Source organism: Colias philodice, chromosome 27 (genome assembly GCF_061535455.1).
Source record: "Colias philodice isolate Cphi_HAF_F1 chromosome 27, ilColPhil1 Martin Lab GWU primary, whole genome shotgun sequence".
NCBI classification, from domain to species: domain Eukaryota; kingdom Metazoa; phylum Arthropoda; class Insecta; order Lepidoptera; family Pieridae; genus Colias; species Colias philodice.
Window position 1 is genome coordinate 2,490,493 of NC_143112.1, and position 27,637 is coordinate 2,518,129.

Sequence of the window (27,637 nt, forward strand, 5' to 3'; positions counted from 1 at the left end):
GTATAAAACAAAGTCGCTTTCTCTGTCCCTATGTCCCTTTGTATGCTTAAATCTACGCAAAGGATTTTGCGTTGTTTGATGCGGTTGTTTTTAATAGATAATGTGATTAAAGAGGACGGTTTTAGTATATAATTTATTAGGTTTTAGACAAAGCGGGCGAAGCCGCGGGCGGTAAGCTAGTATAATATAAATAATGAACTTTTGAAAACTAGAATTGTTTTCCTGTGGACTATTTTGCATAACATGATATTTTGTTGTCATTATAGATTTTTATTCATATTAAAATATCTATATAGGTATGCTAATATTAGAAGGTAAGGATATAAAATAAAAGCCCAAACTTCATTACCATATTTATTAATTAAAAATTACTTAGCCTATAAACAATTTATTTAAAATAACAATATTACAGTCTTTGTTATTAATCAAATTAATAATTAATATTTTACAATAAATAATTCAATTCAATCTGCAATCACTTAAATGCAATTAACGATAATATTTACAATTAATAGATTACGCTACACCGTGCCGGGACCGGACCGTGCCCTGACCGTGCCCGGATCGGGGCTCGATCAAACAATTAATTATACTTTTTCCGATCACTGCTCACCTTGTATGGATCTCGCTTCTGGTTGAATCTGCTATTTGATTGAATGACTAGCGCATTCATTGAATGACGACATTTAATTGAAAGACAACTCGTCAATTTGTTTAATGTAATGTTAATCGATTGGATAAGGGGGTGGGTTAGGTTAGGTACGTTGTATTTTTTAACTAAACTATAGTCGGCTCCCAACAGTCTCCTTGTGGACGTTTGGAAAAAGTAAATCTGCCATTCAATGAACGCGATAGTCATTCAATCAAATAGCAGATTCAACCAAATGACTGCGACATGGATATTTTTTAATTTGTTTCCCGGTTCCGGCACGGCCCGGTCCTGGCACGGTCCGGTCCTGGCACGGTCCGGTCACGGTCCGGTCCCGGCACGGTCCGGCCCTGGCACGGTCCGGTCCTAGCACGGTGTAGTGATAATCATGAACTCTGGGTAACACGAATCACACATTAGTGTTTATACACACACACGCACACGCACATAAGTACTCACGTTTCATCGTTGTGTGGGAGTGTTGGATGGAGCTTCGGTTTTGTTTGGATCTGTGGAGGAAAAAAACATTTTAAAATTATGTATAACATTATTTTGTTAATAAGTTGGTAGGTTTTCAAAGGAATTCTATGTTATATGATATATATCTGTCGGCGCAACGACGATAAACGACTACCCTCAAACTACTAAATAATTATAACTAGCTAAAGTTTACTTTGATCTTTTTAAATAAGTGGTTGATTCATTAATCAACCACTAATGAAATAATTAAATTAACGAAATAATTAATCTTTGTTAAAAATGATAAAAATTCATTGTAAAAATTCGAGTGGCAACACTCAAACTAATTCTTGTGAGTCATGGTTTGCTTTAAATGCGATCGCCCGACGGCACAGAACACATTCACTCGCCGGCCGTCGGAGCGTTCGGAGCTCTCTCTTTAATTTCGACGTAGATTAAAAGGGCAGTAAAATACCTACGGGCGTTCTACTTCGAGTGTGAGCGCCTGCTCTGATGATGGTGACGTCAGAATTGCTGACGTCACTCTTTTTAAAAATAGCCTTTGGGCCCTTTCTTCCGTCATATCTGTTTGGAGATATTTTCAAAATGAGCCATTAAGTGACTTCATTGACATTTTTTTAAATGATACATCGATTTTCTGTGTTTTAAGGAAATTTAACAATTTTTTTTTTAAAATCCTAATTCCACACTATTATGTGAAGGTAGTCGTGATGATTAAAAAAGCACTAAAAATACAAATACTTTATGGAAAAAGATGTTCTAATTATTCAGTTCAAACTTTAAAGCAAGCAAATTTTGGTATGAAAAATTTAACAGAATCTTCTACAAGAAAACCTTGCTACTATTTCTTAACCTACAGAATTCTGTAAAAAAGTGTCCCAAATCTTGCTAGAATGTTCCGGGCAAACTGCTTCATAAATATCTGTATGTGCCAAAAATGGTCTAACCCACCATCTGTCATAATCTGTAGGACTTTAAATGTGCCAAAAATGGTCAACCCACCTTCTGTCATACTCCCCACATCCATACCCTGTGTGAACCGGGCGGTATTGTTGTCCGGGTTGAGATGTAGTGACGGCGAATAGTTCCTCGGGTATGGCACATGACAGTCCAGTTCTGGCATTTTGACCAGTTTGAGAGGATTCCGTTTAATGCTGCTGTAAATTGTGTTCGGTTGTGCCAGTTGTTGGGGTGGGAGCTAGGGAATAATATTTATCGTTAGAAATGTGAAAAATTTTCAATACATTGAACTGCATAGCAAGAATGCCTATGTAACCTTCTAGACTTTGACTTGTGTAGTTTTGTAATAATTCAAAAGTTCAGAATTACTTAATTAATTTAAACTAGCAATTTATAGCTGGACCCAAAACTCCGAAAAGTGTTTTACGCATAATTTCAAAGTGTTCATACTATTCAGTAATTTTCAAAAATACAGAAATATGTAAGTATTACAATACTTTATGGAATTGACATAGAACCTTATTTTCGTGAGACAAAATTAAGAATGTATGACAAAATTTCATATCAAACATTCCAGAATACGGAACTGAAGGTTAATTTATTCGTAATTTTCTTAGACGCCGTTAGCAATATCTTATAAGTTATAGACACATCATTAACAAGTTATAACTATCACATGTCAACATGTTTTCTCTGTAATCTGACCCTAATCTATACAAATATAGTAGCAAACGAGTTTTTACTTTTTACTAAACAAATACTTTATATTAGAATATTTTTTGATTAAAATACTTTTTTATACTCGAACGATAGAAAACTTCTAGTGTTTCCTTTAGAATAATGTAAACAGAAAAACAAATTAGTATTTTTTATCAGAAAATTCCGTTAATTAAAACTTTATTGATAAAAACTAAGTTTTTCTTCCAGAATCTGAAAAACAAGTTGGAAAACATACAAAAACAATTTTAATCAAAGCAAATATTCAATTTTTAGTTCCCTAATTCAAATAAATTATGCATATTGTGAAACTTGCAGTACAATTACGTATTCATTCCGGAACTTTGGAATTGTTGCTAACTACGGAAACACTTAATCTATGAACTTTGTAAATAATTTATATCATTTAACGTTACGTTTCATGGAATTGTTAAGTTTTAAATTAAGTGGTTACTAATTGAAGGAATTAATCACTACATAGTATAAAACGGTCGCTTTCTCTGTCCCGATTTTAATATGTCCCTTTGTATGCTTTAATCTTTAAAACTACGCTACGGATTTTGATGCGGTTTTTTGTAATAGATACAGTGATTCAAGAGGAAGGTATATAATTTAGACAAAGCGGGCGAAGCCGCGGGCGGTAAGCTAGTTAATTATAAAATGTTCTATTGTATGTTTTTTAACAAAACTAAACCGCCTTTAAATTGGCAGAAGTAGATGGGTGATATTAAAAATGCATTTTGCTAATTAATTTAATAATGATAAATATTACTTATATCTTTTAATAGTTTTATTTGAAGCAATTCGTAGATAACTCCAAACCTGAATTATTATTTCTAAATACAATGGAACAAAAGATATCCTCATTTTTGGAAGTCGGTTATAAAGCCGGGTATCCACTTAGGTTCGCCGTGGTTTGCGAACGCGCCCGCTCCGCAAACCAAACATAAAGGATACGTCGTGATCGCGGAGTGCGACTGGAGCACGATCGGAGCACGGCGGAGCGCTCCGGAAGCGGTTTTTTGCGCGAACTCAAAGGGGAGCGCAGTTTGTTCGTGGACGCGAGCGTGTGTTTGTTAAGTTCGCGAACATGGAGTGGTCCGATGAAATGATGAATATATGCATTATTTCATTATTTCTTCTTCCCTTATTCATATTACCTTGCCAAAATTGAGGAGGTTGTTTGTATTCCATCACAATATAATGTATCAAAATATAAGCTGCACTTCCTACTAATTCTGGAGGCGGCATGTTTGCACCGACCGTTTGTCGTGTGTCTACTGGAGACCGGAGCGCGGAATTTAGCGCTCCGACAGGAGCACTGATGTTGCAGCCTAAGTGTGTACACTATACACGTTCACGTTCGCGGAGCACACATTGTTCGCAATCCACGGCGAACCTAAGTGGATACCCGGCTTTACATGATGGACGTAATAATTATACAAGTGATACACCTAAACTATATTCCATAGAACTATGTATAAACATAATTTGTCATTATAATTGGCTCATTATAAAGAACACCAACACTATATTATTCATATAATGTATGGGATATCAAATTCAAATGATCGATTGAAGTTAATTACGAGGTAAAAATATTTTTTACTGTTGAGAAATATCTATGTAAATTTTATTAAAATTATGCGTAATTAAAAATATGAAAAGATCTTAATCCTATACCATTGAGATAATATTACTACGTATGGAGGAGACACCACGAACAAAATCTGTGCGCCATTTTTTTGCTCTAACTAAGTTTTAAAAATTATTATTTAGTTAGGTACTTACCGATGAAAGTTATTCCTTTGCACTTTTCCGTATTATTTGTATTATTTGTGCAATATCGTAACACACACGAAGGCATGTTTGATGCGTTTCACTTTAAAACCATTAAAAAATACCGCTCAACATACGTCACATGACGTATGTTGAGTGGAACATAAGTGATGTAGGCGGTGTCGTCTCCTATTAATATTATCTCAATGTCCTATACAAAAATATTCCAGTAGACAATACATGATTGCGTTTAATATGATAGGGGTCCGGGTAGTACTGAAATAATAATCAATCTATCTCTTCATCGAAATGACAATGAACTTCGTAATTATTTTAAGAAATGCCTTCTTTATAACTCTACTAGCTTTCCGCCCGCGGCTGCGCCCGCTTTGTCTTAAACCTAATAAATCACTACATAGTATAAAACAAAGTCGCTTTCCCTGTCCCTATGTCCCTATGTCCCTTTGTACGCTTAAATCTTTGAAACTACGCAACGGATTTTGATGCGCTTTTTTTTAATAGATAGAGTGATTCAAGAGGAAGGTTTATATGTATAATAACATCCATTAAATAGTGGAGAAGTACTGTTATTTTTGAGATTTCTAATGTGATGTCGTAAAAAATTACATTTTTTCCGCTTACATTGCAAACGCAGGCTGAACCCTACGAGTTTTATCAAAATAATGTACTAAGTATTATACACATTGAAAAGGTCTACAGAAAAGTCCGCGATGGTATATGTCTATCTCTTATGGATAACCCACAATAACTTTTTTTTGTCATTTACTTTTTACGACAAATAATGGCTAATTTTCGATGCGATTTTAACTAATACAGCATTAATCCTTAACCAATTAAATACCTTGAATACATTGTTCATTTAATATAGATCTATATGGCCCATTACACCGTATGATTTAAGTGAATATTTTCGAAGATATTACAGATTTAAAAATTGCGGGACGTAGCGTTTGCGGCGGTACCGGCCGGCCGCCCGGCTATCTATTTTATACCCGTGCGAAGCCGGAGCGGGCCGCTATGTTTTTATATACAACGTTCACAGTTTTTCTGTAGTGTATTCAGTATCAGCATTGCACCCGTGCGAAGCCGGGGCGGGTCGCTAGTTATATACTAAAACCTTCCTCTTAAATCACTCTATCTATAACAAAAAACCGCATCATAATCCCATATTGGTAGTGGTAGTGATGATGATGGTTATGTTGGTAACAATAATGATAGTGATGATTTTGGGTTTGATGATAGCTGCTTTCATGACGATGATGGTGTTAAATATTATACTGATAATGTAAAAACTTACCAAATTACTAGTATCCATGGGCAAAGCGTTCTTATACCTCAGCCAATCTTCATACACCTTATCGTGAGGCAGTCTATACTCAGTCGGCAGATAATTCAAGTCCAAAGGTTCCAAACTGACACTCTGCTTGTTTTCCATATACGGATGTACGTGGTATTGCATCGGACGAACTAAATACTGATCGCAGAATTGATTTCTTTCACAGCAATGCGTTAGTAATGGCTGTGTTGTCATTTGTTCGGTCACACTGCCAGAAATACTGGCGTTCAGTTTAGTTTCTACTGGTATTATATCGGGATTCGTCTCTGAATGTTTCTCCTCTTTTGTGTCACTTTTGTCTTCGAGAAGGTCTTTCGTGGATTCGTCACGGCTTTTGGTTTTTTCTGTTTTTTCACCTAAAATTGTTTTGGTTTAAAGTTTGGGTATTAGAATTAAGTAATATGAAATATCGTCTTGGTATATCAGTTGTGAACGTTATACTATTGAAATGTTTGGGTTTAATTCTTCCGTGAATACATAAAAAATAAGACAAGGTACAAAAAAGTGCCTTGGATTTAAACCTCGTATTTTAAATCGACAAGAAAATTTTCCCTTTTCGTAACAATATTCTTTCTACATTCATATCTCGTTTTAACACTAAGTAGATTCTTTGTATTTAAAAACACAAAGACAGTAATTTTAAACCCTCAAAAAATATCTGCTACAAATTGAGAACTCCTAACTCTTCATTTTAGGAACTTAAGGTAATAAATGCATACCTCGTCTTGGCTGACAATGTCGATAGCATAGTACGAATGTGGCTAATGTCCCCACACACACAAGCACGCTGACTGCACACAGAACAGATACTAATACAGCAGATAGCTGTACACTTACTGATGATACACCTGCAAATAAATACTTAGTTAAATCACTTAGTCTCCCCGTGACTTGCTATAAATTGTGCAAATGTCGGGTTAATAATATACTGAATAAATCGCGTTTAAAATCCGTTAAAGTCGTCAATTTCTGAATCATTTATCTCAACCCCTTAACTTAATATTCTCTTGCTAGTTCTACAATTGTTATTTAGAGAAAAAGTACACAAAATGGATACTAATTTACTGCAGAAGCTTGTTGACGATACACTTGTATACAAATCAATAAGTTAATAAGTTATGTAAGGGATATATTTTCTTTTTAGTTCTAAAATTTGAAGAAATAACAGGGAGAGTACGCAAAATATGTAGATAGTAATACTGTAGAGTGTAAACTTTTCTTATTTAAAGGAGATCCTTCTATAAAATGTATTGGTTGTAGTTTTCAAACATTGAATACTAAAATGGTAAGAATTGTATGTGGTTTGAGAAAGAAAATATTTAACTTTGTAGATCTAAATTATTAGATAGCATTTAGCAAATTCATATAAAAGCTAGATTGAAAACAGTTGTAAGGCATATAGCAAACGAGTATAATATCGTATATTTTGCCAGTACAAGCAATATTTGTTGCTAACCCATAAAAACGGGGAACAGCCAAATGAAATTCTACAACAAAACAAAGATAACAGTTTCAATCACTTCCAATCGATGTTTTGCAAGCAGACGGTACGGCGCCAATCCTGATTGATTTTAGCACATATTTAACGTCATAAAAAATATAGCGAGGGTTAGAATCGCTTCTCTCGGGGAAGATAAAAGACATTTCCCGATTAATAATTGTTTCATCGTATTTATTTTCAGCGTTTTATGTCTCTGTTCGTATTGCGCCAATGTATTTGGGATTTTCGAGTTGGAAAAGAAATACGATTTTTGGGAATTCAGCATTTTATTGTTCGACGATCAAAACTGCTGCTTCAAACATTGTTCGGACATTGCTATAAGGACTTTCTAGAATGAGGGATTTCTCAGTAATACTTCTCACTTTACAATACATACGAATAAAAATAAATAACGAGATGTGGGCGTTCTATAAGTTTGCCCTACCTTTCCTGGAATACTACCCGCTTATTTCATAAAATTTAGTAAGTGTGTAGTTATATAATATATTATGTAGGTATATTTTATACAAGGGATTTAACTGTATTGTCTAACTTCAAAGTGATGTCTTGAAGAGATAAGAAACACACATGAAAGCTAAATCCTTTAAGACATTGTCTTGTGGATGAAAACGTTGGCTCAATTGATTTTCAACGCGTTTGCTAGACTGTCTACTGTTAGAACATTGCGCGTTTGCTATGGGATAATTAACTGTAGTGATCACATTTCGAAGTCGTCTTTAAAGATATTAGGTTTCATTCTTCAATTTCAAATTACAATTTCTAGCTTTAAGATAATCAATAAAAAAGATTTGAACACTATTAAATTACTAGCTTTCCGCCCGCGGCTTCGCCCGCGTTTTCAAAGAAAAACCCGTTCCCGTGGGATTTCCGGGATAAAACCTATCCTATGTGTTAATCCAAGTTACCCTCTTGTGTGCTTAATTTCATTGTAATCGGTTCAGTAGTATTTGCGTGAAAGAGTAACAAACATCCATACAAACTTTCGCCTTTATAATAGTATATTAAGATTCTTGTTACTATTCAATACTTTACAATATTTTTCCTTTAACGAAGGAATAAGGTTCTCAATTTGACTATATTAAATAGATTTTCATGTGCTTGGCGTGATTTTTTTGTTTGATAGGAAATTAGTGCCAGTTGGTCCATGTTAACCAAGCACGTTGGTGTCTTATCTAGAAGAAAAGTTTTATCTATAACCTTTTCCCCTATTCAATATTTTACTGTTCTATCAAATATTCCTTCACGAAACATCCAATCACACAGTATTTATTCCAATTGGCATCCTATATACCATTTCGGTACCAAACCAAGCATATTTCTAAGACAAAATCGATAACCTTACTGCACTAATGAGCATGCTTCACTGAACCAGCTTCAACTTAATTTGAACATTCCCGCAAACGACTACTTGACTATTAAATGGAAACGGATTTAATCTTGAGTTATGGAACTATCTATTGGATTTTAGGTGAAATTAGTGCAAAGGATCCAGCTTTTAGGGCAAAAATTGGATTAATATAAAGTATTATTTAAGGCCAAAGGAATATTTGTAGCAAAAGAAATAAAAAATGCTGTGTGGTTTTATGAAACCACGGTAAAAGTGAAACTGTTCGAACGGTTCCGAACACTGCTTTGTAGCGCATGTCGCGTGACGGTCGGCTGCCGAGTAGGTATACCTACTCGGCAGCCGCGATACACGCGACATGCGCTACACAGACCAAAAAGTTTGAGACGATGTAATAAAAGTTTCACTTTAAAATGAGTTTGAACTATCTATTGCATGTGGTGTTTTTATAAGGCCTATAAATAAAATTAGATCAATATTACAAACTTAATCACGTAACTTAGGTTAAGCCGAATATATACATTCGAGATAACTAAATTGTATTACTAACAAAAATTGCCATCTATAAGACCCTTTACGCTCTTAATAAGAGTTGCTTTTAAAGTTACCAGAACACAAAAGGTTCATACTTGCCAAAGAAAATTAAACAGAAAAATAAAGTGTGAAATGCATTTAACCTTTGGGATTTTCCATTTCCACGATCAAGATATTGATGTGAATTCCACGCTACATTACAACGTTTACATACACCGAATTTCCGCGTCCCCTTTGATTTATGGCGGAATTATTACTGCGGAAACCGTTAGGAAATTTCCGCTAGTGAGAATTCAGCTACATTTACAAACCTGATGGTTTTGTGGGTATCGCTTTGTTTTAACCGTCTTCATAAAAATGTATTTTTTTTGTTTGTTGCCGCAAAACTTTCGACTGGGTGTACCGATTTTGATGATTTTATTTGCAAGCTCTTTCTCCTGTGTTTCATTTAGGACTAGGTCTGACAATTTTAAAGCGGTTTATTTTTTGTTAAAAATAATTATTTTTCGTATGTTCACATCCTTATGTGATAGATATTTTTTGGTTTTCCACAGATCCTGTATGGAATGTTTCTGACATAATAAAAACCCAACATTTTACCTCGTTAGTTAAATAACGAACCCGTATGCATTTAAATAATGTACCTCGTAGGTGTTCTAGGAACCCTACTGTGTTTACAAAAAACAATTCTGATTAGTGTGGAATACATTTTGACCGGTTTTGTTTCCGTTTATATCCATTACTAGATTTAAAAATAGACCTAGATTATTTGCATCTTATTGCATATTCATATACAGTGGATCAAGTTTTAATAAGTGACTATATCATTTTATTTATGTACCAAGCAATTAAAATATCTTTTTTTGTCGAGCTTTTTGTTTAATTTGATTTTAAAATGCTAACAAAGCCATAATCAGTCAAAATATAACTCAACATTTCCTACGTTTGTTAATTTTGCCTCATTTTAAAACCAATTTATAATAATAAAAAAAAATAATAAAAATCTTTATTGACATAATAATTGTACAGGTCTAGATAATGAATCCTTCGACTCCTGAACTAGTTAAAACTGTGTCTCAGGAGCCAGAGGCTTCTCCCAATATTGATCATAGTATTATGTCTACAAACTAAACTAAAAGCTCTAAAATAACAAAAATAAAGACAAGGTAAGTTAAATTTATACGTAAGCGCATTTGTGTATATCTAGATGAATGTGAGTGAGTGTGTGTGTGTGTATGTGGGTGTATGTGGGTGTGTGTGGGTGTGTGAGAGTGTGTGCGTGTGTGCGTGTGTGAATGAGTGATTGTAGTTGTGCATAAATGTTGTAATTTATAAACATTTTCTGTTGATGTGATTTATTATATACAATATTTTTTTTTTATCTATACTATGTTGTTAAAAGATCCCTTAAAATAATTTCAGTATCGTCGTAGTCAAAGTTCTCAAGCCAGGTGAGTATTAAGTTTTTTATTCCATTATTGTTTACTTTTTTCAATTTTAATTCTTTATTTATAATATTGTACAGGTGCGGCGCAACTACATTGTAGTGCTTTTGTGCGAATCTTGATTTCGTTATCGGAAATGGGCAACGGTCCACACGCTTGGTACTTTCAGGTAAGTAAGGCACGTCCTTTTTATGATAGCGTCTCAGGGTTTCAAATATGAAAAGCTTTCTGATACTTAAAACTCTGGCTTTTTTATAAACCTCACTTGTGGGATGACTGAATGGTAGATGAAGGCAGACTTTAAGAATTGCTCTCTGGGCACGCTCAGCTGTTATAAGGAGCGATTTGGATGCATTGCCCCAAGCACATATACAATACCTTATTAAACATTCGCACAAGGATTTATAGGTTTCTATTACTAATTTTTGTTCTGCGACAGATCTCAAAGTTTTAAAAATATAAATTAGTTGACGAACTCTAGAAGATAAAGTGGAAATATGTGAAGTCCAATTCAAATTGTCATCGATCTGAACTCCAAGATATTTAATAGAGTGAACACGCGAGAGCGTAGCACAGTTGCAGCTTCCAATATGGTTACCACGATTACATGGGTGAGTGTGTATTTTAAGAATCGTGTCTTCACTAGCGGCACCTTTTGATGTAATACTATAACACATATATTTCGTTTTGCTAGTATTGATAGTGAGTAAGCTATTTTCCAACCAACTAGTCACTACGGAAAGGCAATCTTCAGCAAGTTTTGTTACAGTTGACCAAGTCTTATCATGGACGAGTAAAACAGTATCGTCTGCGAACATGAAAAGATCAAGTCCACGTAAGGTAATACAACATAGGTCATTTATATATACAAGGAAGAGGGTAGGTCCTAATGTACTTCCTTGAGGAACGCCAAAAGTGCACTCTGAGCATTCACTTTCAAGACTATCAACCCTAACACGTTGCGTCCTAGCTGTCAAGTAATCTGTAAACCAATCAAGTGCGAGTCCCCTCACACCTACATTCTCTAGCTTTGATAAAAGGATAGGAATGGAGACAGTATCAAAAGCCTTTTGTAAATCGAGGAACACTCCTATACATTTGAACCCATTATCAAGATAGTGAACGATTTTTGAAGTCAAAGAGAGAATAGCATCTTCGGTTGACATTCGTTCTCTAAAGCCAAACTGATTACTATTAAGTATGTTATTTTTCTCGAGATACTTTACTAATCTTTTTTTAGCTAATTTTTCTAAGATCTTTGATAAATTTGAAAGTAAAGAAATGGGTCTATAATTGGTTGGGTTACTTTTGTCTCCACTTTTATGTATTGGACTGACAATAGCCTTTTTAAACGCTGAAGGAAAAACCCCACTGTCAAAACTGAGATTGCATAGAAATGCAATTGGCTCGACAAGAAAATTAACAAATTTTATCAATAGATTTGCGGAAATGTTATCCCAGCCTGGAGCGCTATGTGGTTTTAAGCTAAGTATGACATTTCTGACTTCTACCAGATCTGTAGGAAGAAGAGACATAGAATTAAGCGGTGAGTTGGTTTTTTTACAGCGAGCAGCGAGATCACTTTGCGTGGTATTCATTTTTTGCAATGTTAAATTTGCCAGCGTACCACCAACCGAGGTAAAGTATGAATTCACATTATTGAGTGACATAACTGGATCATCACATGACTGTAGAAGTTCATTTGTAGGATCTTTACGTTTATTTAAATTACACACATCTTTAATAACTTGCCATGTTTTTCTCATATTTCCCTTACTTTTAATAAGTTTATCTTTGTAGTATTCCCTTTTCAGTGTTTTAATTATGTTATTGCAGACATTTCTATATTTAATGTATTAAAGTCAAATTTGATTATTTTTTGACCTATATAAAGTCTCGAGCGACACCGCGAATTACAGCTTGTTAAACCTTCAAAGCGAAATTACTACACAATACAATGAAAACGACAATAGGAAATAAATCAGAGGTCGTAATACATAAATTATTAGCATCTTTTCATAACAATACATAAATTAAATTATTAGCGTCAATTATTCCAACCCGTATGCCGCTGCGGGAGGCTCAGGGGTGCATTCGACCCCTAGCTATTAAATGGGTATCTTTTAATCTTAATTAATAGTGAAAATATGAGTCTTTCTTTTGTCCCTATCTAATATATACGTATGTATTCAAAACTAGTTGTGCACGTGGCTTTGATCGTGTGGTTACCAGATTAGCATAGCTATGAAACTTCTCAGTGTTGATAAAAATATTATTATTGCGTTTAATTTCATTGAGATATGAATGGCCATTTTTGCTTAGTATTTAGTTGGTTTATAAATAAGAAATCTCGTTACATTTTACCTAATTTTATTTAGAAATATCCTTTATAAATTGAAACATCAACTGCAATAAAAGATCGTCATAAATACAGTCTAGACGATTATTCTATTAACAAGGGTGTCTTTGACCCCTACAAATAATTAATTTAATTAATACTGCGTATATTTAGGGTCAAACCTTATTCATTTACTGGAATTAAGTGAGTTATTATCGAAATTATATTTTAATGTTCTTTTATGTTCTGTTTGAAATCCTACTAATATTATAAATGCGAAAGTTTGTGGGAATGGATGTATGTTTGTTACTCTTTCACGCAAATACTACTAGATACGTTTAGATACGTTTATCTACAGCCTACGTCAATCTCATACATTCTTAGTCTATTCTATTGAACGCTACGCTAACAGAAAGCCACTTGACTAGGGGGGCTGAACCGATTAGAATGAAATTTAGCACACATATAGAGGGTAACTTGGATTAACACATAGGATAGATTTTATCCCGGAAACCCCACGGGCACTATGCGGGTTTTTATTTGACAACGCGGGCGAAGCCGCGGGCGGAAAACTAGTATACTAAAAACACGATTGTAAGTATCTTTCTTTCAATTACTTTTTCTATATTGAATAAAAACAAAACTTTAATAACAATAGTCGTGTATCAGTTGTTGTAATTAAAAATGTAGGAAAATATCGAATCGAACTATGAAATTTAGTTTCGAACATGTGAAAGTTTCTTCGAAAATGAACATGTATTAGTTTCTTTTAAAATACAGATTAATATCTTACTTCATAACATTAATAATATAAAAATGAAACAAAACCATATCTGAAGCTCAACAAATATGTACCTACTTTGTTTTAAATACATTCCCTGTAGTATTTATAAACGCTGATTAAATACAATACGATTCGCATATCCTTTTCTACATGTTTATTATTTATTAAGTATGAATTATATACTTGATTCACATAATTATTAATTGTATTAATATAGGTCAAATATATAGACAACTAGCTTTCCCGGCTTCGCCCGTGTTTTCTCTATATAAGAATCATCCTCGTACTTCAAGGAATATTAAAAAAAAAATAACGAAATCAGTTCAGCCGTTCTCGAGTTATGAGCTTACCAACACATTTTGCGATTCATTTTTATATTACAGATAATCGACAGCTCTGTGTTCAGCTGTGTTGAACTGGGATGCAAGTATAATGTATTCTTTTGTAGATATGTGTGCTTAATTTCATATACTCTTACGTTTTATAAATTTTAATTAGCATTTAGTTGTCCTAACTTTTATTTTTGATAACCTTGACAAAAATACGTCTTTATTTTCTTTCACAAAACCACATATATACCTACAAAAAGTTCGTTTAAGTCACACGTGTATTTTATGTTTTGACATTCAAATCATTTATTCAATAGAAAAATACAAAAAATCGTAGATATTATAGGCCTTTTACAGGTCCACATACCAAAATCAACCCGTGTGTAGTTATGACTTATGGGTGGTAAAATAAAATCAATTGTAGCTCTACGGGTTCGCTAGACCCGACCCTGTTGTATGCGTACACAAATTCGTACCTAAACCTAAATATATAAGTTCCCTACTTACATATATCGTTCAACCTAAACCTAAATATATAAGTTCCCTACTTGCATATATTGCAGCAATACTAACCTGTATGTCGTTGTGGATATTCCAACAACCCCACAGTAACGGTATGGGGTTCGCTAGACCCGACTCTATAGTACGCGTACACAGAATTCGCACCAACACATTACATACATACCTAATATTTTGAAGATTTATAACGTTTTTATCAAAAATAACTGACCTGTATGTCGTTGCGGATGTTCCAACAACCCCACAGTAACCGTATGGGGTTCGCTAGACCCAACTCTATTGTACGCGTACACAGAAACGCGCACAGAAACCGCGCCGGAGACATTACACACTCGCCATTGCGCTGCCAAGCCTGTTCTGTTTGTTATTAACGCTCCATTTTCCACCACGAATACCTAGAGATAATATTTTTTATGGCAATCGAATCAAAGTAAAATGTTACTATAATAGATAGATAGTATGACAAACATGGGTATCTAGTTCTTCAGAGCAAAATATTACTATATCTTTAATCGAATACATTAATATTACAATGTCAAATATATTATATTAGTACTAAAAGTCGAGCAGACAATATTTATAAACAAATTTACTCGTTGACAAAACCACTAGAAAAAAAAATAGGAGCCGTATGTAATTTATTAAAAAAAAAGAACCTCTGTTTGAAACTAACTATTTTCATTCCAAATTTCATTCAAAATTCCGTGGTGTAGCCATGAAAGCTTAACGCCAGGCTTTCGCATTCATAATATTAGAATGATAAAGTTATAATTCAACCCCCGTGTCGTGTTTCATACATATTCAACAATGCAGTCAATAAATCATCGATTTTGAAAACAGTAACAATCTAAATAAAACATGAGCAATCCTGATTTCCACACTATACTCAATGTATAGAGAAGCCTACATTTCTGCCCTTCCCTAATAAATAATTCAAAAGCCTACCACATCAATAGATCACTTAAGAATACTTTACTCAAGTTATATAACTATTGACATAGTTTACGTTATCGGTATTAAAAAAACTTCGATCATTAAGAGTATTCGTTTTCCATATTTTTCAAATAGAAAGATATTTTTCACTATACATACATATTTAACTTCATTTGTTTTAAATGTAATCAGCTTTAAACTGCTAAAATAAATGTTAGCAAGCACTTTTTCCTAGAACAAACGAATACTATAGAAAAATTTTACTATTTGAATAAATAGTTCATTAGAATTTAATTACGTATTCATATGAAAATATTTGCTATTTTGGTCGTTAAAACATACATTTTTATGAATGTATCCAAACAATAACTATTCGAATAAACACCCTTCGAAATTTTTCGTAGAGTTTTCCTAGAAGTACATAAATGTTCATCACGTTGACCACAGATTACATAAAACAACATAAAAATAGACAAATAAAACACACAACACAATTTACACATTTTTATAACATAACTCTAGTAGAATAAGAATAAATAAATAATATAGAAATATAATACCACCCACCTGCATCAAAAACTCCTGAGGCAATCCGCCATCATAGCCAGGCGTACACGACGCCATGAAGCAGTCGTGCGTCACGTTGCTTATGTCACAGCTCTGGACCGCAGATGGCCTGTCTAGGAGGAAAATTGGAACTCAAACAAACTCCCATTTTATTTATGTTCTTATTTTAACAAGTAAAGCGCTTCTCGTCTCAATATTGCACTTTTGAATAGTCAAAATTGTTTATTAAGCTATTGCATAGCTTCTATCGCGGGCCTTGAGCGCGGGGACCGAATCGAGAAATCCGTAACGAAAAAACCTCACGCTCCCCACTCCGACGGGCGCGGAGGTGTGGCTTGAAGGCATAGCATGCAATAGCTTTACCGCGGCAGTCCTCGAGTGCTTCACGTATTTTTTTATTTTTTAGAGACGTGGACGGTGCGGTTGGGTATCATACGCACAATACGTGCAGATGTCTGTCTTGAAGGAAAATTGAAATTTTGAAACAAACAAACTCCCATTTTATTTATTTATGTAAGTACTTGTTATATTTTGGAGGCGCTTTTAATTAATAGTCAAAATTGTTAACTTTGCTTTTTAATGACGTGGACAGTGTGGTTGGGTGATAAATGACGATGTTTTATGCGTGATTAAAAACAATATTACAATATTCTTATACATTTTTAAACGAACAAGAAAAGGTGAAAATACTTCTGTATCAAGCTGAGGAAATCCCTTACTAGTAAGAAAAAAAGTTTTAAACAGATAAATACTTACAGCTTACAGGAAAGCAAACTTTATTTTTACTATTAAATACCGAGAGTACCAAACGGGTTTAACAACTGAAAGAAACTGAAAGAAAGTGTATTTAACGAAAAAGATTGAACTATTTTAGAGTAAATTAAAGCGTTTCAATGGATCCATCGATCGCGCTCTAAAATACTCCGTTTCAAGGACCATTGATCTAACGAATAGCTTGCTTTTGATAAGAACGAAAAACAGTTGCTTTAATTTATACTAATATTATAAAGCTGAAGAGTTTGTTCGTCTGTTTGAACGCGCTAATTTCAGGAACTACTGGTCCGATTTGATAAATTCTTTTCGTCTTAGGTAGCCCATTATTCGAGGAAGGCTATAGGCTATACAATATCATCACGCTTAGACCAACAGGAGCGGAGCACTGCGGGTAAAACCGCGGGGCACAGTTAGTCTATAATAATTTCTAAGATAAGAATGAAAGGGGTGTTACAAACACGTTTAAACTGAAAGAAAGTGTATTTAACGAGAAAGAACTATTTTAAAGTAAATTAACGAGTTTCAATGGATCCATCGATCGTGGTCCAAAATACTCCGTTTCAAAAACTATTAATGTAACGAATAGCTTGCTTTTGATAAGAACGGAAAACAGTTGCTTTTTAACGGATTTAAATCGCGTTTATTGTTCATTTATACCAACGTTTCTTTACTAAAAGTTTAGTGGCAGAGTAATAAATAGATTGTAAATAATTGTTGACTATTTAGAATAATAGTTAGAACTTACATAACATAGATAAAACAGAAAAAAGTGAAAAAAAAAAACGAGACTAGGTATTTAAACCTATATTTCCTAACTATTAACTATAAATGCATGCGGCTAAAATCTAGACCGATTTAAACAATTAGTATGCAAATATAAAAATGTTTCGTTCTAACAGAGAAAATCATCTCAATATTCCATCCACACAATCTTCAGTATTCTAACAACGGAACCGTTTCTAAAATCTAGACTGACCTGAAATACTAAATTTCTAGAAAGTATACAGTGATTTAATTAATTATAACATAGTATGTATCACAGTATTACCATTATTTCCTACAGTAGTGCGACGAATGTACTTGTGCAGAGAAACGGAGGGGAACTGGCGGGGGGTCGGGCGACGCGGGCCGCGTAAAGCAAACACGCTTAGTTTGCTTTACCTAGCGCGAAAGGATGACGCAGTCGTATTTTTTGTGTAATAATTTTATTATACATAGGTACTTACATATTCTATTATGGCGCGCACAAACTGTTCGGTTTACGGATGTAAATCTACATTGAAATCCCAGAAGGAAACAATATTTCAGAAAGATTGTATTAATTGTATCTGTTGAATTAAAATCAAAGCTATGTATAATGTATATGTTGTCCTCATTATTTTCTAATCAGATTGTACATCCCAATGCGAATGCATTACTTAGTTAAATGTTATAAATTTATAATATACAATTAAGAACATCCAAAAATAAAGTGTCCACGTAAATAATATTTAGCAGTGCAATATCTGTAATTATATATTTATGAACAAATAATTACATCAGATTTAATAATCGCAATTATTTTGAATGTACATATGAATAAAGATTTCATCATAATATTAATAATCACAATTGTTTTATTTCCCATTTGTTGCAACCCTAGCGTATTTTCGTGTGGCAGCGTAATTACCTACGCTGGCGGCGGCATCGCGCGACATCAAAGGCGATTCCTTACTGTAGGAAATAATGGTAATACTGTGGTATGTATTGTTAACATAAAATATAAGAAATTATTTGAAAAAAAAAAAACAGTCAAGAAGACATTGTTTCAATATTCTATGCACATTATTTACTACTAGTTGTACCGCGCGGTTTCACCCGCAAGTAAAAGTAAGTTATTTACAGGTAGGACTCAATCTGGTACCGGTACATTAAAGTGCATATAATGTAATGTGGTGTATAATGTAGTAAATGTAATGTGGGTATACCCAAGGGTATTTAAGTTGAAGTGTCCAATTTCATGGTATAAATCTCGTAAAAATCTGGATTATCGTTAAACACTAAATTACCAGAAAGTCAAGAAAATCTTTGCATACAGTTCGTAGAGAAAGGAGGGCTTAGTCCATTCAATTAAGTTGGTACAATGTTCAATTGTAATGTACCAACATTATAATGTATAAAATGTAATTTTGTAGTACCTACATATTTAAACTATCCTATCTCTCAAGTTGGATCGAACTGCACATGGTATGCGAATTTTATTATAATCGGTTAAGTGGTTTAGGAGTCCATTGACAAACATTGTGACCGAAGATGTAATGTGGGTATACCCAACCGTATTCTGAGACCCACTGAGTTGGTACCGGTACATTGTACCCAGCCGTATTCTGACGATGTATTCACTTTGTAGTGGTATATCTATACTAATATTATAAAGAGGAAAGGTTTGAATGTATGTATGTATGTATGGTTTTCACGCATAAACTACTGGACCGATTTTGATGAAATTTGGCACAGATAATCTTTAGACCCTGAGAAAGAACATAGGCTACCTTTTATCGCGTAATATGTAGCACGGGCGAAGCCGGGGCGGACCGCTAGTTTGGAGATAAATCTAAACTATCTTAAACTAAACTAACTATAATACTGACCGGCGGGCAGTATGTGGAACAGACAGGGCTCAGTCTGCCGACCCACTGAGTTGGTACCGGTACATTGTACCCAACCATATTCTGATGATGTATTCACTTTGTAGTGGTATGAATCTAGGGAGAAAAATATAGTTAAATAAATATAAATAAATATTATAGGACATTATTACACAAATCGACCTAGTCCCACAGTAAGCTCAATTAAGGCTTGTGTTGTGGGTACTAGGCGACGATAAATATAATATTTAATAAATACATATAGAAATAACACCCAGACCCAAGAACAAATAATTGAGTTCATCACACAAATATTTGCCCTGACCGGGGATCGAACCCGGATCCGTCGGCTCAGTAGGCAGTTACTTTACCACTGCGCCAACCGCGTCGTCAAATAGTTAAATAAAAATAAAATAAAATAAAAAGTTCATTTATTTGCCTTCACAACTTAAAACTATTGCAAACGAACTAAATATGTAAGTATGTAGCATTTTCGTTGTGAAGGACTAGTGTCTAAAATAGGTCTAGATAGTTGTAATAAGAGTCCTTAGAAAATTGCTTAAATCAAATAAATAAGCTTATTCAACAATCGACTTTAATATTAAGTTCATAAAGCTTGTTACACTTTAATAGGATTGGTCCTGGTACATTATACCAAAACGAACTTTGAGAATGTTCTCTTTTCATATGAACGTAAAATTTATACAACTTACACATTAAGAAGAAATGAAAGCGTCTATTACATTTGCAAAAAAACATATTTCGCTATCAAAAAGTCTTAGTATAATACTATGAGTTTTTCTTACTATTTCTTATACCTCTGGTTCAATAATTATAGAAAGGACATTTTTATTCACCAAAAAATTCGCAGAATTCTCTATATAAGTGGACTATTGGAAAAGCAAATTAGTTTTTGTTGGCTAGCAATTTTCGTATACAATTTCCAGGATTTTGATTGATGTCCTTTTAATGTTTTAGCTGAGCTAGAATATTACGCGACTGTTCAAAAGAGAGTAATGTTTTTAGATTTTAGAGTGAAATTATTTTTCCTTTCTAAATGAGAGAATTTTGAATGCATAAGATGTGTAAGTTGCAGAAATGAAATATGGTCTATTTTATGTTTCTGAAAAAAATATTTGTTCAACAAAATAATAATTAGGTTAAAACTCACTTCCACTATTACTTGTTAATTCTCGTTCCGTATACGTAGAACTGTTGAACCACCAGCGAAATGATGAAGGCTAGAACAAAAATGTTTTTTTATTATGTCTAAGTTTCTTATTTTTATAATTGAAAAAACTTCAATACTACTTTAATAGTAAGGTACAGTACGATTAACGAAAGATGACCACAAATAGCGGCCGTCTGCGCACGTACTCAAACTCATGAAGAAAATACTTTTTGGTTTTGCATAACCAGCGTTTACAACATTACACAAATTATTTAACCAACATTAAAATATTATTTTGTCTTAAGTCTTTTCTTCGTGAGTGTACGTGCGCAGACGGCCGCCATTTGTAGTCATCTTTCGTGAATCGTACTGTACAACAACGTTAAAAGAATCCGAAATTCAATCTTTCCGTCGCAGGACAAATAAAAAAAGAGCGCGTGTGCCGAGCACACGTCAGAAGTGAAACTTCTTTGGCAAGTTTCAAAGATACCAAATCGTCGCCTTACTCCATGACGTGACGGTATTGCCATGACGCGACCTTGAAATTTTACCCTCTACGCGCCTAAAGAAGTGTCACTTCAAAAAATGCATCATCAGACTTTAAAGCCTAACATTAACCTGAAAATAAATCTAAATAAAAGTTACAATACAATAAATGCACGTTTTTTATAGTTTACGATTCACCTTGACCCAAGTGCTGTAAAGAACATTGAGATAAAGCTGAATTACGGGTAAGCGCTTATCGCTTAACTCGCACGCGAAATGTGACACAGTCGTTAGCTGTATTTAGTACTTTTGTATGGGAATAAGAGGTGTAGACACTGTACGGTAGTTGGATAAACGTTTTGGACACATTTGTTACATGAAATAAAAAAAGGTATCGGTATATACATAAAGAAACGGCAGATTTTTCCTTAAATTCCCTTCCAAAATCATCAACTTTCTATAGATAAAAAAAAAACATCTATTTTTTGCGATAATTTAATGCGATTGCATTAAATTAACGATCTATTCATTAATAAAAAAAAATTAACCATCATCATGTTACTTAAATTAATAAGAAGGTAAATAAAGCAGTAAAAATTGTACTTTTGAAAAATAGTTCATAGATAAAATAATTTGTCCACCTTTCAAAATAAATGTATAATGTATTTGACCCAAATGCATTTAACTTCGATTTAACACGCATTAATTTGTGATCACGAATTTGAACTTTGCCTCAAAATTATAGAGAAATTGGCAATATTGAGTATATCAGAACTTGTGAGATTAATTTTATATGAACTAAACTGATACAAGTTCCTTTGGGCTGTAATTGTTACTTGGTGTTGTAATAGTTCGTATAAAATGTGTTGAGTTGATATCCATCATTGATAAATTTGTATGAAAATAACATAAGTGTGTATACGCGGGTAACGTCATTTTGACAGCTACAATTATTAAGACAGTGTTTTTATACAATTATTAAATTCTGAAGTGATAAGTCTATTAACCTGTTTATATACTCGTACTGATAAACAAAAAATAGAGGCATTGAAATGAATGAAATGAAAATTCTTTATTGCTTATAAATAAATACAAATGCAAAAGCACACAACACATAATATAAAACAAGCAAAAGGCGGCCTTATCGCTAGGCAGCGATCTCTGCCAGGCAACCCTTAAAATATAGGAAAAACACAAAAGGCATTATGATTAGACTACATTATCCATGTTGCAATAAACTCAAATGTCTTATACTCTAAATCCAAAATCATCAAATAGCTAATATATTTTTTAAGTTAAACTTCTTTAGGCGCGTTGAGAATAACATTTAACGTCGCATCATGGAGTAAGGTGACGATTTTGTATCGTTGTGTCTTTGAATCTTGCCAAAGAAGTTTCACTTCTGACAAGTGTGCTCGGCACACACGCTTCTTTTTTTTACAAAATTATAGATCATATTATAAAACAGGTAAATACGTATATAAATAAAATACTCACCATAGGATTAGCATCCACATCACACTGTATAGTGACAGTTTCACCACGAGCCGCTCGTAACGCAGTACCATCTTTTCGCGAACATACTGGACTGACTGTGAAATAATTTGTTTTTTGGTATTTTTGAAGAAATGTCGAAATTCGAGTCACGATTAATAATCCATTCACTGAAATTAACACCTTAATGCATGGTAGTATTGTTCAATATTTCGCGTATTAGAAAACTCTGCCTAAAACGTAGGCAGAGTTTCGCGGACAACTTTTAATCGTGATTGTGAGTCTATTTGTTTATTATAAGTCAATATGCAATATATATAAATGTGTCTTTTTTGAAAATTCACAAAATTGAAGCGGGCAATTATTAAGTGTGATTGTGACTTGTTATTTGTGACGTTATATGAATAATGAATTTTTGTTGGGAATTTTTAATACTATTTGAAATGCATATGTATTTGTACTCTATTATATATATTACGTGTATATGTGTATATCAGTATGTTTACTTACATTTAACATCCAAATGCAGGGGTTCGCTAGTCCCTTCGCCTAGCGCATTTCGGGCCACACAAACATACGCGCCCGCACGTTGTCTGCTAACTCGCTGCAAAACTAGACTCTGCCGCGAGACGAGCACACCCCCGCTACCCTTTACTGTTACACCCTGAGCGAGAAATATTAAAGTTACAGTGCACGTAACAAACAATTATAGAAACACAGTTATAGCAAACTTAATAATTCACAGACGGTGCACGTAATACGCAGACAGTTACATGGCACGTAATAATACACATACAGTTACAGAACACGTAATAATACGCAGACAGCTACTGTATACGTAATAATACGTAGTAACAGTGTATGTAATTATACGGAGACAGTTCACGTAATGCTATGTATACAGTTACAACGCACTTAATAATACGCAGACGGTTAAATTAGACGTAATAATTAACAGACAGTAAAATAAAACCGGCCAAGTGCGAGTCGGGCTCGCGCACAAAGGGTTCCGTAGCAGCAAATATAATAAATTACAGTTAAATCAACCTATCTCAAAAACTATAAGAGATACTTTGATCAAACCAAAAATCGTTGAAAGAGTTAATTAGCATGCATCACCTCTATTTTTTTTAGAATTTTATACCCCGTAGTTATAAAAATAGAGGGGGGGGGACATACTTTTTACGACTTTGAGAGCTGATATCTCAAAAACCGTTCACTTTAAGAAAAATGTTTTTTAGAAAACTTTATATCATTTTAAAAGACCTTTCCATTGATACCCCACACGGGTATGTACATCGAAAAAAAAAATTTCATCCCTCAGTTACATGTATGGGGGGCCCCACCCCCAATTCTTTTTTTTACTATTTAGTGTCATATTTTTGTAGCGGTTCATACAACACATATTCCCATCAAATTTCATCACTGTAGTACTTATAGTTTCCGAGTAAATCGGCTGTGACAGACGGACAGACGGACAGACGGACAGACGGACATGACGAAACTATAAGGGTTCCGTTTTTGCCATTTTGGCTACGGAACCCTAAAAACTATCGAATAAATAATGACGTGTAATAACTAAAAAAATCCATAAATGATATTCAGCACATTTAACATTTCATGTACAGATAGATATAAATAACTTAAAAAAATACTTACATTATAAGTGAAATATACATGATCGTGCGGCGGGTTTGCTCGTACACTACACTCCAAGTATACATCAGATCCTTCCATTATATTATCTGCGTCTAAGTTGGCACCGAGTTTTAACTTTGGTATTGGCACATCTATAGAAAAAAGTTTTTGTGAGTGCGGGTAATTTTATAAATTATTTTTTCTTTGGATTTTTATGAAATAAATTATAAACTAGCTGTCTTCTTATTCTTAAGAGCCCTTTGTACTGAAAGTTTAGGCATTTTAGGCACTGAGATGGCTCGCGCCCGCGTTGCGCAGGAGCCGGCGCGGCATGAACTCCGGTGACCTATGAAGGCGGGTGATTATGCCACAGTATAAATAAATCAGTAGTTCGATTTTATTTGCTATCGTAGGAATGTTGTTGATATATAAATTTACTACTTATCCTATACCATTAAACGAGCAATATTTGCATATTTATATATTTGTTTGTATATATACAGTGTGGAAATTTTCGATGTGCCCTGAATGGAAAGTACTTGAAATACTAGGGATAGCAAATTTTTCTGAAAGGAAACATTCCTTTTTCAAATTTTATTTTATTATTCAAATCGATAGAAACAATATAAAAGATAATTTATTGTTAATTTCTCGTAAAAATTTTTTGGTCTATTTTATACATACATTTAAAGTTTAAAATGAAACTCTCGTTCTGGATACATTAATTTATTTTCTTCTGAAAATATTGGTAATAATAATTAAAAGTAAAACAAATAAAAAAGGCAAAATAATAATTGAATATAAGTATGTAATAAGTAAGTTAGTGTATTCTGAATTTTTGAAAATCTTTGAATGCAGTTCTATTTATTTTTAAAAATAAAGGAAATTTGCTATCTCCAGTATTTCTAGTACTTTCACCCAGGGCCCATCGAAAATTTCCACACTGTATTTACAAACAAATATATTAATATGCAAATATTGTTCGTTTAATAGTATAGAATAAGAAGTTAATTTATATTTACAACAATAATCCTAGGATAACTAACAAAATCAAACTACTGATTTATTTATACCGTGACATGCTCGCCGTTTTACTCGCCGCTCGGTTCTAATACGCGAACGGCGACTGCAACGTGGTCGGGAGCAAAACTAGCACAGGTCCTCCCTCGATAACGTCCGGCTGGACTCTGGCTGCACTGACGTGGTGCGCGCGAGTCGCATTTTACGCATTATATTTTATATAGAAAAAAATAAGGGCTAAATTAAAAATCTATCCAAAAATTTCCCTGTAAAACCTGATTAGTAAATGAAATGTCAAATTTTCATAAACATAGCGTTCCCCTAATTCTCATAAAACTGATTATGCTTTTAAAATCGATGTTACTTCTGATTTTTTTTTGATCGAGTCAAATGTTTAATATTGTGTTTTTATCCAAAAAAGTCACTAGATCAAACGTTTATCTGTGCTATATATTTTTTTAGGATTTTAAATATGATGATTTCTATCCAAAAACCATGATTTAGAAACATACATTTCGGAGCAGGGCCCCTTAACGTAAATCTTATTCGTAAAGTAGTGGTTAATTTGGTAATGGCTTTTCTTTGGAATTTTATGAAAAACATTGTGAACCAATTGTCTTCAAAATTCAATCATTTAACATAATATACAAATAATTTGGAAAATCCAAAAGTGCAAGCCTCATAATTTTTTTTTAATAATTATTTATTAATTATTATTTTTGTTTATTTAATAACAATTAAACCACATCGAATCAGACCCTGAAAAATGAAAGGGTTCTATTCCTGAGCATACTCAAGCGTAAGAGAAAAAAAAAGACTCGATTAGTAAAGTATTTCGGTCGCTATCGTGTTAACAAGAAAATCCTCCGCACATACAGACACACGGACGTCCAAGACAGAACTTTTTTAAACTGTTTTTTAACTAGTTTAAATAACAAAAATGACATCAAAAATATCATGAATGTTAAAAATAGTGTTTTTTCTTAATATGTGTGTGTATGTTTTATCTTACAAGTGCAATGTATGATACATAAAGACATTTTAAGTTTGAAAAATCAGATGTTTTGCGCGAAGTGACAGTAGTACCCACCTCAACGCTTCGCTTATGAGGCGTGCAAAAAGGCGTATAAAACTTGGCACAGAGATAGATTGTAGTCTGTATTCTTACAAGTAATAGTGAACTAATAAACTTTGATATAAGCAAGAAAGCTGTATTTTTTAATAAAATTTTCGAAAACTCACTCAATAAAAATGTAATCGAAGCAAGACAAAATAAAATGGATATTATATTAATATCTGAATTACTTAATAACAGCAAATACTATCGTAAAATCGAACACAATTAAATAAACTTATAGTCACAACAAGTAACTGAAGCAAATATAATTTATCATATTATTATAATTTATGACAAGCAAAATAATACCACGAAAGGGGATTAGCTCAACAAAGAGATCATTTTCCTTTATATAAAAGCATCAAAGCTATGAATAAATAAAGATAAACAATGAATATTTATTGTAGAATTTGTAGTTCGAAATTAACTTCAAAATTATTGTAGTACAATAACTATTTGTTACTGTATAACCTTTAGGTATATTGTACTACATTAAGCTGTTTATTCAATCTGGGAATAAAAAATCTAGCCAACAAAAACACGGTCTCAATCTTAAAGAATGATCAATGGAACTGATGTGAAATACTTGCCCCTTACCAACAAGGGGACGTAAAACTTCTTTAATAATAACATAATGCCGAAGAATGATTTAAAGATCAAATTATATGTGATTAATTCAAAGTATTTAGAGCATTACATATCCAAATGTATAGGTACATAACATTCTAACATAAGAACAATTATTTTTTTCAGGACTGCATTGGTCAGGTTAACGAAACGGTGTAAGCAAAAACATTAATATCCTGCAAATTTTTAAGCTATTGCATTTATAGCTTCTATCTCAGACTTTGAGCGCGGCGACCGAATGTAAAAATTCCGTAACGAAAAAACCTAACACCACACTCCAACCGTCACAGCGATGCAGAATAGCTTTACCGCGGCAGTCCTCGAGTGCCACACGTATTTTTTATTACAACCGATTATAGAATTAGAAATTTATTGACAAATAAGACCTAGAAAAGTAGAAGCAAAAATCTCAAATCAAATTAAATGTAGTGCAGATAAATCGACCG

The 27,637-nt window shown here is 33.4% G+C and overlaps 1 protein-coding gene across 4 annotated transcripts in view; it reads right to left on the reverse strand.

Annotated features, from left to right (window-relative positions):
* Positions 1 to 347: 347 nt before the first annotated feature.
* The window catches only part of LOC149476527 (protein turtle homolog B-like), an 81,579-nt gene continuing 54,289 nt past the window's right edge, over positions 348 to 27,637 (reverse strand). For 3 of the 4 annotated variants that reach the window (XM_089711748.1, XM_089711752.1, XM_089711751.1), the window contains 11 exons: positions 24,449 to 24,579; positions 23,300 to 23,453; positions 22,793 to 22,887; positions 20,810 to 20,879; positions 19,642 to 19,755; positions 16,238 to 16,350; positions 14,949 to 15,132; positions 6,662 to 6,790; positions 5,904 to 6,298; positions 2,132 to 2,327; positions 934 to 1,158 (listed from right to left, as the gene is read on the reverse strand). In XM_089711748.1, coding sequence (XP_089567874.1) covers positions 1,112 to 1,158; positions 2,132 to 2,327; positions 5,904 to 6,298; positions 6,662 to 6,790; positions 14,949 to 15,132; positions 16,238 to 16,350; positions 19,642 to 19,755; positions 20,810 to 20,879; positions 22,793 to 22,887; positions 23,300 to 23,453; positions 24,449 to 24,579 — 1,628 coding nt within the window. In that variant the 3' untranslated portion in view covers positions 934 to 1,111. Of the gene's footprint in view, positions 1,159 to 2,131; positions 2,328 to 5,903; positions 6,299 to 6,661; positions 6,791 to 14,948; positions 15,133 to 16,237; positions 16,351 to 19,641; positions 19,756 to 20,809; positions 20,880 to 22,792; positions 22,888 to 23,299; positions 23,454 to 24,448; positions 24,580 to 27,637 lie in introns of all 4 variants that reach the window. The other variant, XR_016317806.1, reaches the window with a different exon arrangement.